The sequence below is a fragment of the Anarrhichthys ocellatus genome, unplaced genomic scaffold (genome assembly GCF_004355925.1).
Source record: "Anarrhichthys ocellatus isolate YVR2014 unplaced genomic scaffold, GSC_Weel_1.0 scaffold31, whole genome shotgun sequence".
NCBI classification, from domain to species: Eukaryota; Metazoa; Chordata; class Actinopteri; order Perciformes; family Anarhichadidae; genus Anarrhichthys; species Anarrhichthys ocellatus.
The window spans coordinates 4531510-4546272 of record NW_022280061.1 but is presented as its reverse complement, the minus strand read 5'-3'; the positions used below and the strand labels follow the sequence as shown (position 1 = coordinate 4546272).

At 40.8% G+C, this 14763-nt stretch overlaps 1 protein-coding gene across 1 annotated transcript in view; it reads right to left on the bottom strand.

The window, feature by feature from the left end:
- Positions 1 to 413: 413 nt before the first annotated feature.
- chrna6 (cholinergic receptor, nicotinic, alpha 6) overlaps positions 414 to 14763 on the bottom strand; it is a 20866-nt gene continuing 6516 nt past the window's right edge. Inside the window, exons 2-8 of the mRNA XM_031864687.1 lie at positions 11167 to 11306; positions 10136 to 10180; positions 7877 to 7986; positions 6609 to 6816; positions 4379 to 4990; positions 3570 to 3842; positions 414 to 2049 (exon numbers count right to left, since the gene is read on the bottom strand). Coding sequence (XP_031720547.1) covers positions 1924 to 2049; positions 3570 to 3842; positions 4379 to 4990; positions 6609 to 6816; positions 7877 to 7986; positions 10136 to 10180; positions 11167 to 11306 — 1514 coding nt within the window. The 3' untranslated portion in view covers positions 414 to 1923. The remainder of the gene's footprint in view (positions 2050 to 3569; positions 3843 to 4378; positions 4991 to 6608; positions 6817 to 7876; positions 7987 to 10135; positions 10181 to 11166; positions 11307 to 14763) is intronic.

Here is a 14763-nt window from a genome sequence, read left to right as displayed (position 1 = left end):
GAAAAAATGAATCTAACTTTCGGTATGAGGACACGCTGCGTTGGGGCCAAAATGGTGGCAAGGGGTGCATGGCCCACCTTAAATTGGATTGGCTACCCTAAAATCCAGGAGTGCAACTAAAAATGTGTTTGTTACCATATTTTCATATCCAGGCATTACTGACTAATTACAGCCTGCAACATATCTTTACACATGTGCTCTACAGCTGAGAGACCCTCTGATAGATGCATGTGATTATGTGGCACTGTCATGCATAATGATGCAATTTAGATTATAATTAGACATTGCAACTGGAGGCTTAACTATACCTCTGGTGGCTGTTTTTGTGCATAATGGAAACAAAAATATCACAGCAATCCTCTCGCGTCATTGTGATAGTGTGTGTGTGTGGGTGTGTGTGTGTGTGTGTGTGTGTGTGTGTGTGTGTGTGTGTGTAAATTGCTTCACAAGCTAGTTATTCATTTTTGTGGCATATTTAAAACCTCTACCAGCAAATGTTTCGCATTTTATTTGAACAAATATCGCATTTATTTAAGTTCAAAGACAAAAGAAAGGCAAAGATCATTTGTACAAACATGTTTGCTCCCTTTAGCATGAGTTGTGCATTTCCTCATCATATAAACAAAAAGTATGGGAGAAAATAATGTAATCCAACAACAATATTGTGGTCAAAGTAATCAAAGATTCTGTCTTGTGTGTTTTGTGCGTTGCACGTTTGCTCTTAATCGTAAACTTAATCAAAAGTGAAAAGAGAATTAACAGGCTTGAAATTGGATGATAGAATCCTCTCATGAATTAATAGAAATGCTATTTCAGGAGTAACTAATCAAGTACCATTGAATCCAATATTTACCAGGCCAACCAATTACCTGGTGGAACATTAATCAGAGAGAACATTTATAAACACATGGTTTCTAATTACAAAAGAGAGGAACAGTCTGTCCTGTTTGTTAACAGCACTGCCAAGTGCGTCAGAAACCTGAACTCTAATTGTAAATGACAGAAAACGCAGCGAGCGCGATTGGCTCTGACAGTGAGCAGCTTGATGAAACCGACTGGGGAGCGGGTGTGACAATCATCAGTCAGCTCAATGGGGGGAGAGGTGTCTGCTGCAGGGTTGAGCTTTGTATGGTAGAGAGTTTGTGTCACTTCTACTGGAGGTGGGGGGGTTCCCAGTTTTCTAACATCTGTTGGATTTGAATTATCTGGCCCCAGTCCTGAAAGAGTACTGGATGTGCAAAGTTTTGATCCCACCCAAACTCTAATAAACCTCTTTAGAACCAGGAATCAAGACTAAGAGGCGAAAACGCAGTAACTAAATATTTTGTCAAAATTAAGTTACGACCTTTATATAATAACATGGGAATGATTTCAGTTAAGACAGGATGTAAAATGAGCTCAACAAACCTCAGTGACTGTGTATTGCTGGCCAGGTTGCATTAACTGCACGCTGTTCAGCAATCTCTGGGCTCTAGAACATGTTGTCACAACCAAACAGAGACACATTTAATTCCTGTAAACTGTCAGTTATTAATTTAAATAAAGTTTGTTTTCTTAAACTTCTTAAAATGATCTAAAATGCATCACTGCATCATAACCTTGTTTTTGTCAAGGTCATCAGAAAGGCAGAGTGCAGTTTTAGGTAAAAATAAGCTTCTTAAAGGGTAAAAACCTTTAAGGCATTCTAACCTTTGCATCTCTTACGCAGCTCATCCACCAGTCTGAAAACATCAAACTCTTTTTTTTCTCAACTTCAATTTTTCTATATTACTGCTCGATGCAAAAGGCAAGAAGCAAAACCTGCACACCGAATAGTCCTTTAGGACTCAAAATACTGTCTTCTGATTGGTCATCTGAGAACTGAGAGTTAGTCACTTGTTCAGGATTGGTCGAGGGTGACAGTGAACCCTAATCGGTTGGCAGTTATGAGAAGAAACCCATAAGAGGCTGGAAGAAGAGGCCCACGGTTCCCAGGACACACACCGTCACAAACACCCAGAGGAAGATCCGATCGATCACCATGGCCACATACTTCCAGTCATCCTCCACCTGTGAGCAGGGGAGGGGACAAGACAACAGGTGAGAGAGCGTCAGCGGTGACAAATGAAGGAGAGGTTTTATTTAAAGCAGGTGAGGATAGGTATGAACGGAGACATGTGATTTACAGGTGAGAGGTTTGTGGGAGTGGATGAAGGAGGTGAGGAGTACACAGATGGATGGAAAGAAGGAAATACCCACAAAACAGACCAAGAGAAAAATAGAGTTAAACATTTCTTGCAAGCCAGCAGACACGGATACATAATTTACACCGGAGGAAATTTCTACGCTAATCGCATTCAAACCATAGCGTTAGAAGAAACGACAGGCGTTTTGACAAAGCTGATTGAGCCGCGATATTTGCATATCAAAGGCTGTTTCTACCCGTCGGGAGATTTCACCACTGTGTTTATAACAGAGAGAGAGGAAGAGGAAGAGGAGGGAGAGCCTTCGACTCACATCTAAAATCATTTGGTTCAAATTTACACTATTGTTAACTTGTGGAGCAAGTTAGGATCTGCAACAATGCTGCTCAGAATCACAGTATGACTCTCCCGGGCCGGTGCTGTTTACAGTGGTTTTGCATAAATGCATTATGCATTGAACACTTGGTGTGTTGTTGCTTTCTATGAGCGGCTGTAGGTGCATATAAAGTTTAGAAACATGGGAATATTATTTTTCTTATGTGACTTGATCCAAAAGAAAAGCTCAAAATAGTCAAATTGCATTTGAAGCAAGAGTGCATAATGAGCATGTTATTGTTGTTGGTGTTAAATTCAACACGTACAGTAACTGCTTTGTCTTGTGTGTGGATGAAGGCTGGTTTGTGTGACGGCTCTGGGTGCCCCTTGCAGGAGCTTATGTCTCTCGTGATTGTGATTAATTACAGCTTGGATGGTATTTTTGTAGTTTGGCCATGTATTATTACATTAACGTCTGACGGGCGAGATACATAAGCAGACAAGACAGGTTGTAAACAAGTTTAACCAGATTTTCTAAACCACGTTGTCCTGTGCAATAATTCCTCATTGCACAGGAAACGTCCAGTGTACGGTGTAAAGTACAGTGGGTCCAAATTAATACCGAAAATGGTCTGTAAGCTGTGATGTATGTTTACAACATTTAGTTTATTATTTCACTGCTTGTATTTTTTTTGTCTCCAAAAATGTTTGGCCAACCTGTGGCTTTGTTTAAATGATATCTGGTAGAAAATGTACGCAGCAGATTTATATATAATGCACAGGTGTGACTAATGCAATTAAGCAGCTGAATTCCATTCAGCCATGTAGAGTGCTGGTATTGTGCATGCTTACTGGGACACTTGAATACAACACAGCCATTGTTAATGTCCTCATTAACACTTTGCTTGGCTTACACAGCATGAATGTGACAGTAAACGTAAGCAAAACACATTTGTTGGAGAACATTTGAACAGCAGCGGTGCTTGATAAAAAAGCTTGCGTTGCATTTGATTTATTTTACTTATTAACCATTCTGAGTAATCAAATACAATGAAAATATGAAGTACTCACTACTTTGGCCTTGTTGCGACTCCTCATGTTCTCAGCAATGTACTTGACGCTCTCGATTGCCTGTTTGATCTCAGGTGACAGCACAGAAAAGGCCACCACGGTGTTGATGCTCTGATGACTCAGCTGACGTGTTATCTTCCCCATGTCTGGTGTTTCTGGGGTCTCCTTCCCATGCTGGCAGGGGCAAGGGCATTTCTTACCAGTGCAGCCGTCCACGGAGGAGAACTTACTGTCCCCGACCTCCAGACAGTTGAGAGAGCCTCCTCCAACCTGCTGCGATCACAAACAGAGTTTTGGATTAAGTTTCAACTCAAAGTTGACATTCTTGGGTAATTACTTCATATAAAACATGTGGATCTGTACAGCAGGTGCAACATTAACACGGTGATATGAAGTAGATACAGTACGTGTTTCTTTCCAGTGTTTTGGGGTTTAAAACCTTTGGTGAAAGTTATGGTGGTGTATCTACAGTATGATTCAATAATAACACTGTGTGTGAGAGAACTCTTTAAAAATGATTTGCTTCTTGCAGGAAGTTCTAGAAGAGCACTCCAAGATGGAAGACGGTTGTATGGTCTGACAAGCAAACTATCAAACTGTTAGAAACACTCTCAGTCTGTTGGTGGAGGTAATGCCATTACTCCTGGCCTCTAGTTGGCCTTCACAAAGTGATGTAGCGCAGGGTAGCCACATCAAGATGAATTGACAACCTAAACTTTCTGTGGTTTATAGAACAGGTCCAGACATGACACTTGGGTCAGAGCCGAGAGCTCAAGTGGACTAGATGTTTTGGGGTGGGAATGCCTTACCTGCATCAAGCTATTCTTCCGTTTCTTCCCTCCTTTACCTCCTCCGCCTCCTCCTCCCCCTCCAGCTCCTCCTGCCTCCCCACTGATATCCAACCCCCCAGGCTTGCTGTCGTCGTCAATCGGTCTCCGCATCAACATAATCTTCGGCAGCACTTTGAGAAACACCGAGCGCACCCAATCCGGCATCGTGTGGGTCATTGGCGTGCGGTAGTGTACATTCAGCACGAACACGGTGATGACGATGCTGAGTGTGACGAAGATCATTGTAAAGAGCAGGTACTCTCCAATGAGCGGGATGACCAGCGAAGTGGAGGGGATGGTCTCGGTGATAACGAGCAGGAAGACAGTGAGGGAGAGCAGGACGGAGATACAGAGCGTGACCTTCTCTCCGCAGTCGGACGGGAGATAGAAAACCAGCACCGTGAGGAAAGAGATGAGGAGGCAGGGGATGATAAGGTTGATGGTGTAAAACAGCGGCAGCCGCCGGATGTACAAGGAGTAGGTGATGTCTGGGTAGATCTCTTCACAGCAGTTGTACTTGATATCATGCTTGTAGCCCGGAGCGTCAATGATTTCCCACTCTCCGCTCTCCCAGAAGTCTTTCAGATTCACCTGGTGATGGATAAAGATCTTAAAATCAAATGATGGAATGATTTCACACCACAACAACATTCAGGGTCTGCTTACCATTCTTAAAGGTCAGTACAATACATATAACGCTCGTGCATTTGGTTTTCACAGTTGTTTTCCTGATGAATATGGATTTGTTAGAATGTGCAAAACAAAGAGATTTTCACCTGTTTCATGTCCACATGCACCCAAAATACTGTACGGCGCTGCAAGAAGACGCTGATCACTGTAGTTTACAGTAAATTAGGCAGTTTTGTGATGTTAACGGCTCAGAAAATCGTACAATAATCGGAAGTGAAGCCACTGATTATCCACCAGAGTCCCTCTAAGTAACCAACAAAACTAAATAGTTGAACTACAGAATGGTTGTGTTCAACCTTGCTTTCAAAATTCAATTTTATTCTCATAACTCTTCTTGTTCAATTTCTATTCAAAACACACAATGATAAAAGATGTTAGAAGAGGAACTCCAGCGATTTATTGCCCTTTGAAAAAGTTATACATGCATTGTACATAATACACATCCTTCATTAAACCCTCCATGCATTCTGGATTAGAGTTCGGTTGATTTCTGGTTCTGTCAGTCTGGAGTAAAAGCTTACATCCGTTTGATTTTATGCAAAACGATTTTTCATTATAACACATTCTGGAAAACTGAAAATGTACATCAGCAACTTGCACCGACAGTCACAGCACTAAGTCCAACTTGTATTGGATTAGTAATAAGAAACATGACAACGTGGTTAACATAATATCATGTCTGTTTATAAAGAGACTAACGGAGACTCGAGTGTCTGACAGACAATGTCATGGAGACGGAACGAGGCGCTCGTTGTATTTGTTTGCTTGAAAATTCATGTTTTCTGGAGTGACGGAGAAGACGAGACGGATTTCTGCCAGTCAGCGTTTTAACGCCTGGCGGCCAATAACTTTATCAAGTGTGCAGTTGAAAGAGAAAGAGCGAGAGAGGGAGCGAGCGTGTGTGATAGTGAGTATGAAGTTAACAGTAACGTTAGAGCAGTGTCGAGTGTACAGTTTAGGCTGCTGGTGTATAAATGCTACAACTCCTCAAGAAGTTCCTGTGTCTTGCTTGCTGATTAAAGTGAACGGGGTTAGCACCATGCTCACTTAAGGTGGGCTGACCTTGAAGACAGACCAGTATTCTCATCTTAGTGGTTAGCCGCTTTTTCCGAGTTACGGCGAAGAGGTTGCTCAGTCAAGTGCCACAACAAAAGATACAATTCAGTTTGCCAGTCCTGTATGTGTTTGATTGTTTGAAACATTTTATTCTGGCCCAACACTAAATACCCACATCATTCAAACTCCGTGTCCCCAGTTTATGACGCAGGTATTTTCTACTAAAGGTAACCCTAATGACACCATCAGGGTTATACTTCAAGACTGTAGAGAGCTCCTTCCAGAGCTACAGAAGACTGAGCAGTGCTCAACATTCCAAGGTAATTTACCAGAAACAATGATCTCCACAGTAAATACATGCAGTATCTATATGGATGAGTGTAAACAAGAAAGAAAGAAAAGTAATGAAATTGATAAATAGTTGATCGTTACGCCAGACTTGGACACAGTCACAAACACTGACCTTCGACCCAATAAGAACCAGGTCAATCTTGGCTTTATCATAAGTCCAGGAGCCGAACTTCATGGAGCAGTTCTGATAATCAAAGGGGAAGTAGGTGATGTCCATGGGGCAGGAGGATTTGAAAATAGCTGGAGGAACCCAGGTGATGGTACCATCAAACTTCAGTAGAGCCTTGGTCTTATCTTCCACCAGGAAATCACCTACAGCGCTGTGATGTGTGTGTGTGTGTGTGTGTGTGTGTGTGTGTGTGTGTGTGTAATAAAGCAGTAGTCCCATGGCAGAGAGGATATGAGGAGATATAATACAAGCATGTGTAGGTTTTGATTAGGACACAAAGGTCAGAGGGAGGCAGAGACATCAAACAATGGGAGGAAAGGTGAGGAGAAAATGAAAGCGAGAAACACAAGAGAGGAGAAGATAAAAGGTGAGGTTCTGGAGGTAAGAAAGCTATAATAGGACAGAAAGACAGAGTACAATGAAACTGCATTATGGATTATTGTAAAATATAAAATTGCCTTTGATTAACATTATGAGTCACGATTGTAAGTACGAAGACAAAATGACTTTGAAAGAGCAGAGCAGAGCACAAACAATAGAAGAGTGTAATTGAGTGTAATTACGGTCTGTTGAATAGAGCAGCAGCTAGAGGTAGACAATGCCTCTGTGCTTCAAGGAATTTGTAATTAATGTAATATGTTGATGATGTTACCAACACAAGTTCTCATGCTGAAATGACAAAACTGTTTTTTACAGAATGATTGACATGAGTGGTTTCTGATCCGTCCTCTCTACAGATAGTGGATGAATAGTGGTTCGGTGACATCGTTATGTGACAACGCTGTCACACTGTCACGCTTTCACCTACGCTTCTAAAGCAAGCATGTTGGCAAGCAGTTGCCTATTTACAAATATACAGACACAGAGCAGCATTATCAGTCATTCGGCGTCGGGTTTCTCATTACTGGATGAATGTAAGTCCAATATTAATTTCCATTTTAGCTCAGATTTGGTCTCGACCAAAGCCTGAGGAAAGCATCTGGCTCTTAAGCTGCTAAATGCTCCACTATGTTCACCAGCTAGTCTGCTGCTGGAAACAAAGGTTGGTGAGAAGATGAGAGTGGTGAAAATGAACCAAAGCAGTGAAACCAAAACAATAAGCTGAAAGAAGCTCAAACACTCCAGAGAGCTGAGGGCAACTGCAGAGTTGGGGTTTAATTATTTGCAGTTGAAGCTAAACAACAAGCTAATGATAATACGATGAGTCTCACTTGTTGTAGAGCACGATGTCGGGTCTCCAGATCTTGTTTGATGGAACTCTAATGAACTCAATCCCATCGAACTCTGCCGGCATCCATCGCAGCTTGTAGTCGTTCCAAATCTGAGAGAGAAGAAGAGGAAAACATTGAGAGCATGTTGGGGAGCTAACCATATGTTTTGATTTTGCATTGTACACTGCAGACAGTATTAGTCACTTGAGACGTTCCCCTTCATGGGAGTATTTCGAAATGCATATTTATACTGCAGTCAGAACTTCCTTTGATGTATTACAGCAGAGCCAAATAAAGATAATGTTTATTGACAGGAACATTAGTGCTTTCACTGCTTTCTCACAGAAAATCAAGCAAATGTGTTATTGTTTGATGCATTTCATCCTAAAAGAGACACAATGTAAGTAAGCAAATAATAAGACATCTGCAACATATCAGAATAAAAAGAGGAGCACGTGTCAGAGAAGCATTTATGTAAATAGCTCACTGACTGCATTCCATTCAACATACCTGTGGGTAACATTTCACGAGCCGTAGATCCATTAGTCTTGGCTATTTGCATTGCATTCAAGATGAATAAATTCATTATCCAGGCAGATTAATATCCTGTTATGATCTGGGAGCTGTTTAATTAACCACTTCATGCTACACTGGCTTCTTCATTTATCCATCCAGGGAGTTTACAATGTGATTGGCTGGAGATGTAATGATCGTTTAAGGTTTATGGCTTATTGTTACAACAGTAAATGATTCTACATTTACTTTCTATGATCATGACAGCAATGAGAAAAGCATGCAGTGGGTCATTTCTGTTAAGTGTAATCAACAAAGTGAGTTTTCACAAATGAATGAATTTAAACAGGAAGTTAAGGGAAGGGAAGCACAATTATTATTAATATTATTATAATTGTTATTATTATTATTATGTGGATTCATAGTATGCTCTATTTTTCTTTAATTTGGGAATTACTATTTTCACTTCTTCTAATGTATGTAACATATTATTATTATTGTTGTTCCTTTAACTAGATATTAAATAAGGATACACCATATAAAATCCATAATATTTTGCATCTCTCAGTTCTGAATAGTGAAACGATTTGTAACAATACTTCATACTTTATTATCCCCGTAGATTGATTAACGAGCAACTCTCAACCTGAAATTCATACGCAATGAAATACATAAAATAGCCAGCCTGCAGATTGGCACTCGGTATTAGCTAACACACAGTAGGAATGTATATTTCAACAGAGCTTTAAGGAGCAGAAAGTGAAGACATTTAGAGATGCTGTATGCTGTTACAGAAGGAATCCCCTGCAGCGTCACTGCAGAACAGATGCAATAAATGCATCAAGGGGGGCTTTCTGAAATGGCTGCGAATCAAAATCTTTATCAGTGACTGTGGTGTTTACACCGCGTCTCATTAGTGATGCCTTGTACTAAATAAACAGCTCAGCCATTACCAATAAGATCATCCTATACGGGCCTTTCAATGCATTTTCATTTGAAAGCTTAGAGATCAGGATCATCTTAGCCACCATTGATCAGCATCCAACAGCTGTTTGGCCTCAATCAGTCACTGATTTAAAAGGGCAAAGTCTATAATGTTTACCATAAATTGTAGCTTAAATTATATGGTTGTTTTTTTTCAAAAGGAAATTCAGATTTCGTACAGTAAAAGGAAATAAACAATAACTTAAAGGTATCAGGCAGCCTGGAGGATGGAGACAGAATGTGTTATTTGGGAGAATAGCTGGCTGGAGGTCAGGAGTTCAGGGTCCATGGATCTGATCTGCTGAGAGACGCGCGTGACTAAACATAATGCTGACATCCATCACCAGCAGACTGCATTCAAATGTCTATCTGAGATATCCTTGTTTTCTTGTTCACTTGTCTCATGTTCTTTGTTTGTTTGACTGTGTTTAACATTTCAGTGATGTATGACATTCACACACACACACACACACACACACACACACACACACTCAAGCGCACACACAAGCACACATGGAGACAGGGTGTTGCATCCCATATTGATGTCTGCTTTATATATATAGGTATGTGTTAACATACCCCTCCTCAGTCTCCCCTTACCTCTGTCTCTTTAGAAATGGGGTTAGGTCAATGAAATAGTGTGTGTCTGTGTATGTATGTTTGTGTGTGTGTGTGTGTGTGTGTGTGTCTGTGTATGTATGTTTGTGTGTGTGTGTGTGTGTGTGTGTCTGTGTGTGTGTGTGTGCTTGTGTGTGTACTTACATGTCTGAGCCATAAATTTGTTTCCATTATCTGATTCACCTCATCCTGCAAAGACAAAAAGAAGGAAGACGGCTTGTTAACGTGCAGAACTCTTTGTGTGTGTGTGTGTGTGTGTGTGTGTGTGTGTGTGTGTTGTTGGTACATCAGTTGAAGTAAAGCAAAGTGTACGCCATGTGGAGTTTTAAAAGAAAATAAAAGTAAATTATATATCCAGGAAAAATTATTCACAAAATGTTCTAAAATAAATGGAATTTGTCGTCTAATCTTTGTCCTCTGGAGCTGCAGTTGATTGACTGAGTAGGTTAATAACAGATGGAGAGGTTACACATGTCACTTCCTCTCCACCTCTCTCTGTCACCTTAGATCAGTTTGATTTGCAGTCCTGTGATTTTCAGAATTCCACATAAACCACATACAAAAATATATCAGCTGCAAACACTGTGTACAGACACACACACACACCTTTCCATTAATCTCACCGACATAGCTATACATCCGTCCAGTCTGAAACAGGTTCCTGCAGGCAATTTCCCCTTAATCTGAGGATTTCTATTTTGAGCTGAAAACCGGGGGGATGTGCAGCACCCCCCCCCCCCCTCCCACACCTACCACCAACACCACCATCCCCCACCGCTTTAAACTTAACATTGCCAAAGCGAACCAGCAGTGTAGAACAACACTGTGTGACATGTTCACAATCCGTGACATTGAACAGACTAAATAAAGACTGTGTTCACGTCTCTCGTTCTGCAGCTTATCTTTTGCCTTTTCTGCATCAAAGGTATGAAATATGATCAACATGCTCGTTGGAAGACGTCTCGTAGGTCACACATATTTGGGAGGTTGCTATTAGTGAAACAACATTTTGGTTACATACTTTGCTCATACACGCTTATAAAACGAAATATTAAGAAAGGTATGAAATGAATATGCAAAAGTGCTTAAAACACCTTGAACAGAGGACTTAACCGCTTAGTGGGCATGTTATGATTAGAATATCTACTGCGTGTGTGTTTGGGTGTGTAGCTTACAACTTTGACCAGCTGTGAGATGGAGACCTCGAATTCCACAGTGACGGGGTCAGAGACATTCTCAACTGGTCTGATGAACTGGTTATATCTTCTGAACAGTTTCCTGAAGAGCCGGTCCTCTGCTTTGGATGAAAAGCAGTCTGGAGAGACAGAGAGGAGCGGAGCAGACAGAGTGGCTTCAGATGGAGTCACAACATTGAAAGCTGTTAAGTAAGGAAGCACAAAGCAGGCATGTCCACTCTGAATAGTATGATATCGCATCGTCTGTTTTCGTTAATACTTTAGGATCATTGGTTCACTAATTCATTTCAGTCTAAATAGTTATTGTCATTTCTGGACACCATTGTAACGAACCAGAATTCATGAATTGATTGACCACCATTGCAATTTATGTGCAGTACGAGTCTCACTTTAAAAGCCCCGAGAGAAGTGCTTTCTGTTCTTTCGGAGTTATGGGCAGCTGGTAAACAACCACTGAATTTCATTTAAGCCTAAGTCAAAAATCTCAATGGAGATAAATTCTGTCCTCTTCTCGAGGTGCTGGCAGTTGAGAGTGTTCAGCCGGTATGAGTACAAGATTTCATGTCTGTACACATAACCAAAATATGAAGGGTCTTATTTACTAATCACCCAGGAAGGAGCTGGAAGGCCTGAGGCTCAATATCAGCATGTCTACCTCGTGAAAATGCACGGCAAGCTATTTTAACTTAGTGCAGAGGAGTTGAAGACTGTAGCCTGAGGACAGGAGATGAAGGATGAAAGTTTGTCTTTTTTTCAAGCCCAGGTGAGGAATCGAATTGTGAGAGAGAGACGCTGCTTATTTTCTGTGCTTTTCCCCATTCTGTATTCTCGTTTATTTAATATACTCAGTGTTACTTAACACAGATACATTGCACTGTCCTTGTTAATGTAACAATGTTAGGATATTAGATAATAGTAGGATATTCATCATGTGAATTCGAACTGTAGAAAATTTAAAACATTGTTCCATCATTATATCCCACAGCAAAATGTATCCAAAATTGACCAGCAATCAAAAGTGAATTAATAAAAGTCATAATCTTTAAGATTATCAAACTCCATTCATATTCAGTATATTTACATCCAATAATTACCTCTCTAAATAGTGTTTTTCTATTTTTTATGTGGCGGAGTCCGCCATTCAAACCATGGTTGGAATGACCTTCCTCGTATGAGGGATTTACAGGAAATAGTGTTACAGTTTAAAGTTCAATCTCATTCATATCAGCCTTCATTGTTTACTGCCGATGCTTCACATTAAAAGCTTTTATTGCAAAACAGCCACAGGAAAAGTGACGTATTTGTCACCAGTTTGATGACCGCAATCGTTAATAAAAAAAGCATTCATAATACAAGACCCCAGTCATTTTCTGGATCAAATCAGTTTTAAATATTATATGAAACAGTAGTGAAAAACTGGTGGCTATTAACAAAACCTAAATGTTGGATGAAGACAGGATTTTCCATTTATCCTGACTGAATTTAGCCATGACTCGGTTTCATGAAAGCAGTCGCACACAAATGACCGTAGAGATGTGTTCTGTGCAGGAGTAATGAAGCAGGCTAACGGCCAGGCTTGATTACTCCTGGGCCTTATCTGTTCAGTCAGAAGGCACTCCAATTACACCATCAAACAATGTGTCTCTTCACAGTTATTCCATGGTTTGTGTATGTACTTTGCTCTATTTTAGTATTATTATTTTATACAGTGAACTTCGTGGAATCTCTACGAATGACAGCGTGCTATTTTTCGTACAGATATTGCATCAAATGCTGGATGAGACCATCAGCTTACTCAGTGTTTAGTGTGTTTAACACCTTTATCCGAATTACTTACACCTGGTTTAACCGAGTCGCACCTCCTCAACCTGGCTAGAGCCAGGATGCAGTGACTAGACGAGGTCAAGCCTCTGTTTCCGGTTAATTTTCCAATCAAACAGACCATCCAAAAACTACTGACGTAAACTAAACACCAGGAGCAAGGCTGGGATGTATACACAAGCTACTAGCAGACAGTCTGACACTGAAACGTGCGAACACACAGACTAAATATACAAGGAGCTAATTAACTAATGAAAGTCAGGTGTGGTGGAAAAAGACAAAGTAAGAAGGTAAAACACAAGATGACATATGGTGAGAGGAACTTTTAAAATCAAACAGGAAACAAACTAAAAGACCATGACAAGGATTACATCTTTAAACCTAGTTATGACATTAAATAACAGTGCAACTACTCTTTACCAAGATAAACCTGTTTGTTAGTTGTGTAATCCACGAACGTTTTCAAAGTAAACCAAAGCGACGAGTTGAAGGTTCCCCACACAGTCTGCTGCTCTGAGGCCGACTGAGTCACAACAAAACATACTTCTGCCATGTGTGGAGGTGATCACCCATTCTTCCTCCTTCCAGACCCCCAGTGCTCCTGGAGTTCTCACACAGACACCCAGCTCGCTCCCCGTCACCCTGTGAAATATCTAGATCAATACCACTTTCTGCTCTGTCGGGCAGCTCTGGAGGTTGTTGGATGGAGGCGAGGATGCAGGATAGAGCTGCATTGAAGAGGGATCATGCAGAAGAGATAAAGACAGCAAGAGAAAAGCAGACAAACGAGGCAACAAACAAAGACAAAGAAATATGGGAAGCAGTAAGACAAAGAAGATGTCTTTGCAGAACTCAAAGACAGCAGATTGTTCCGTGAGGTACTTCTGTTGTTTGCCTCTGACCTCTCTTTAAATATATACTCATTTGACTAAAGGCAGCCAAACTGAGTTTAGGATAGATGAGATGAAAATATCTTATTAAAATGGACTTCTTTGGAGAAGGCCTTGAAATCCTGATGATGAAACAGCGCTGACCCTATTACATCAAGATCCTCCTCTCAAAGGCAAGAGATGAACCTTGTTCATCGAGACAACAATGACACCAGAGAGCCAGCTGGTTGTGAACTCCTGGTGACAGCCCTCTAGAGAGAATGACAAGGGGAGTCAGCAAACACAAAGACAAGGAGAGGAGACTGAAAGCAAAGCCTCCTTAAGATGTCACTCAGAAGATTATGAGAATCCAGACTTCAGAGCGTCTGTCTAGTAGCTGCCTAGCATGTGCAGATGCTATGCTAAATAAAGGAGGATGGGACCAAACACTTCTAATCCATGTTTGGCAAGAAAAAGTAAATTCCACTACACAATGTTGACAGCAGTATATTCTGAACAAGCGCAAAAAAAATAGAAGACAATAGAAGAGAAGCAAGAAAGGAAGGATGGAAAAAAGGTCATTTTAATTAGAAGATAAAAGAGAAGAAGTGGAGAAATTAGATGGACTAAAATGGACTAATGGTCTCTGCTACGCGTCCACTGATTAAACAGCTCTTTGATCAAAACACAATCCAACACACATGCGCACACACACACACAAACGCACACATTTAACATGGTCAGATACATTCCACGCTGAGAATCATAAAAGAACCAATTATGAAAAAAATGAGCTACAGATTTTACCCACTTTCATCTGGATTTGTCACATTTCCTCCCTCTCTCTCTCTCTCTCTCTCTCTCTCTCTCTCTCTCTCTCTCTCTC